Here is a 450-nt window from a genome sequence, read left to right on the forward strand (position 1 = left end):
ATAGCGATGGAAACAGGTATAATCCCACCAACTATACACTTTAAAACATCGCGAAAAGAACATACTCTCATAATTGAAGGTAGATTAAAGATCGTCATAGAACCTACTTCTTGAGAAGGTGGTTACGTTGGTGTTAATTCTTTCGGATTTGGTGGTGCAAATTGTCACGTACTGTTGAAATCGAATCCTAAAAATAAAATCAACAACGGAGAATCAAACGGTTTGCCGAGACTTGTATTTGTATCTGGTCGTACTGAGCAGGCTGTAGAAACTCTTTTAAATGATGTAAGTTTGTCTATTTTACGTTTTTACTTTGCGCACTTAAAGTTAGAGAAAAAATAAATGGAGAATTATTTACCGATGTTAATATTTTTATGTGGATATATATGTACACATGCAACTTTATCGCAATAGGTGAAAAGTAGACAGCTGGATGTAGAATATGTCGCT

General features: G+C 34.7%; 1 protein-coding gene across 1 annotated transcript; it reads left to right on the forward strand.

The window, feature by feature from the left end:
• Positions 1-6: 6 nt before the first annotated feature.
• On the forward strand, positions 7-444 carry LOC106751420 (fatty acid synthase-like; the record flags this gene model as incomplete). Its single annotated transcript, XM_014632308.1, has 3 exons — positions 7-16; positions 119-285; positions 415-444. Coding segments are annotated over exons 1-3 (207 nt in total), but the record flags the coding sequence as incomplete, so codon positions are not given.
• Positions 445-450: the final 6 nt, after the last annotated feature.

Source organism: Dinoponera quadriceps, unplaced genomic scaffold, assembly GCF_001313825.1.
Source record: "Dinoponera quadriceps isolate SergipeBrazil2010 unplaced genomic scaffold, ASM131382v1 scaffold13119, whole genome shotgun sequence".
In the NCBI taxonomy this organism is placed as follows: domain Eukaryota; kingdom Metazoa; phylum Arthropoda; class Insecta; order Hymenoptera; family Formicidae; genus Dinoponera; species Dinoponera quadriceps.